The sequence below is a fragment of the Sphaeroforma arctica genome (genome assembly GCF_001186125.1).
Source record: "Sphaeroforma arctica JP610 unplaced genomic scaffold supercont1.609, whole genome shotgun sequence".
NCBI classification, from domain to species: Eukaryota; class Ichthyosporea; order Ichthyophonida; genus Sphaeroforma; species Sphaeroforma arctica.
This window is the reverse complement of record NW_014039949.1, coordinates 54,007-56,200: the sequence shown is the minus strand read 5'-3', so window position 1 is coordinate 56,200 and position 2,194 is coordinate 54,007. Positions and strand designations below refer to the sequence as shown.

The 2,194-nt window shown below is 38.8% G+C and overlaps 1 protein-coding gene across 1 annotated transcript in view; it reads right to left on the bottom strand.

Annotated features, from left to right (window-relative positions):
• Window positions 1-136: 136 nt before the first annotated feature.
• The window catches only part of SARC_07581 (hypothetical protein), a gene marked incomplete at both ends in the record, with an annotated part of 15,403 nt that continues 13,345 nt past the window's right edge, over window positions 137-2,194 (bottom strand). The window contains 3 exons of the mRNA XM_014298480.1: window positions 137-296; window positions 953-1,073; window positions 1,896-2,010. Coding sequence (XP_014153955.1) covers window positions 137-296; window positions 953-1,073; window positions 1,896-2,010 — 396 coding nt within the window. The remainder of the gene's footprint in view (window positions 297-952; window positions 1,074-1,895; window positions 2,011-2,194) is intronic.

The window sequence follows — 2,194 nt, the reverse complement described above, 5'->3', positions numbered from 1 at the left end:
TATGTAGTGTGTGTGTGTGTGTGTGTGTGTGTGTGTGTGTGTGTGTGTGTGTGTCTGTGTGTGTGTCTGTGTCTGTGTGTGTGTGTGTATGTATGTGTGTGTGCGTTTTAATTTTACTTAAGTAGACGCGATATATCTACTTACCCATATCGAACAGCATTGCGTGCCGTCGTGTGCTTTCGAATAGCGCCTCTAGTCCCAGAAAGGGGTTCTTCTCCAAGGCCATACGGTATGAGGCAACGAGAAACTTTAGGAAGCCACGCAGTTCATTGAACTCCTTGTCCTTCTTGATGGAGCTATTTATAGAATGAGTTGTTTCACACCGTTTTAGCAATGGTTTAGAGTGCCATGCGGGATGTAGGGGTGCCAAATTCGGAATATATATCTTGGTAAATCTAAATGGGAACTTTGTTTCAAAATTCTATTCAAAAGTATAGAAAATCCAATTTACATTGCAAGGATGGCAGAGTAAAACATGCGACCTTATTTTCATGCGAAAATCCTCACTAGCAAACGTTTTCAAAGCAAATTTTGCTCGACGAAAAAACTGTACCGAAAATGAGAAGTTAAACCAGAATCAGTAGAAATAAACATGATCAGACGTCAGAACTATTGACAGAGTTGCAGTACTATGCACGACACATGCCATCCCGCAACACATTCTTCTCAACCTCGGTTTTAGTGTTACAATATCAACAGCTAAAAAGTATACTACAAAAGTGGAACCATACGTTTTGGATTCATGTGCGGAAAAGGACAGAGGAATATTAAAATGGCTTGAGCAAAATCATATCTCAACACATACGATTACCAAGCGAATAGAATTCCAGTCGTCACACACGACCTATAATACGTGAATACATAAGCGTATCTTAATGACGAGTATGTATACATAAGCGAATCTTAACGACGAGTAAATCGCAATATAAGCAAGTTCATAGTCTCGACATACCCGTCGGATAGCACCATGTTCATAGTCTTCAGAACCGACAGTCGGTAGAACAGTCCCTTCAGGTCACACCCCACGGCGATCCGGTGCAGCATCTTGGTCACGTAATGATTTACCATCACACCTAATAGCACAGAAGTATATATCGATATACATATATGAATGAGTATATTGCTAGTACAGAGGTATAAGCTGATGCATATATGAATAAGTATATTTGTTCGTACAGAGATATAAAAGAATGATGTATTCGAAAGTACAGATATATGATAAATTCGTTTGTACAATGGTATAAATCGATGATATATCCGTCCGTACAGAGGTATATATATATATATATATATACATATATATATATATATGTATTTATTCCATAGTTTAGAGATATAAGTAGAAATACATAACAGAGGTATAAATAGATGATAGATCCGGCTAAATGGAGCCACGGTGAACTTTGAATTAGATCGGAATTTTCCCCTATACTATTTCACGGTGATGGCGGCATTGCATATGCACACGTGATACGCTATACACAGACAAAGGGATCAATAGGCATGTAGTGAACTTTGGGGGAAGCAAGCGCTTTGTATTCTGGGCATGTGGTTTGTGTGAAAGCGTGGGTGCTCCGTACATGTCTGGTCATACACTTCGTCTGAGCCACTATAACCAGCCATGTTAAATCGTTGCTCTTGATTCCAGGGTACTGGAATCACAGCGCGATATAGACAAAATATGTGATCTAGGAATCAATGTCGTTGCACTACACATGTTTCAAGAAGTGTCGCGTGTAATGTGAAATGTTCACACAGCATTGCACATGTGACAACACAAAGAAGAAATATGATATAATTAACAGAGTTTCACATATACACTCAAACAACCCCGAAAATAAATATGTCCCCATCACTAACTATCCAGCGGCATGCATTTGGTACTGAACGTTTACCGTTTGTTTTGTAGCTTTCCACCAGTAGTAGATAGACGTTGATGACTTTGGGGTGGCAAAACTCAAGCAATTCCTTCTTGAAGTCGAACACAAGTTCGTTGTAGACTTGTGCATTCTGTGGTAGATTGACAAAATTGAATGTGATTTACATAGCGATTGTGTGTTTGCGTCTTGATGCACGACACTAACTGGAAAGAAAGACAACTTCACCTGTGAACAGTGCAATCTCTATAGAACAGCAAATATTGAAGACGTTGAATCCACCTTAAATGTGTATATATAACACAATAATATATATA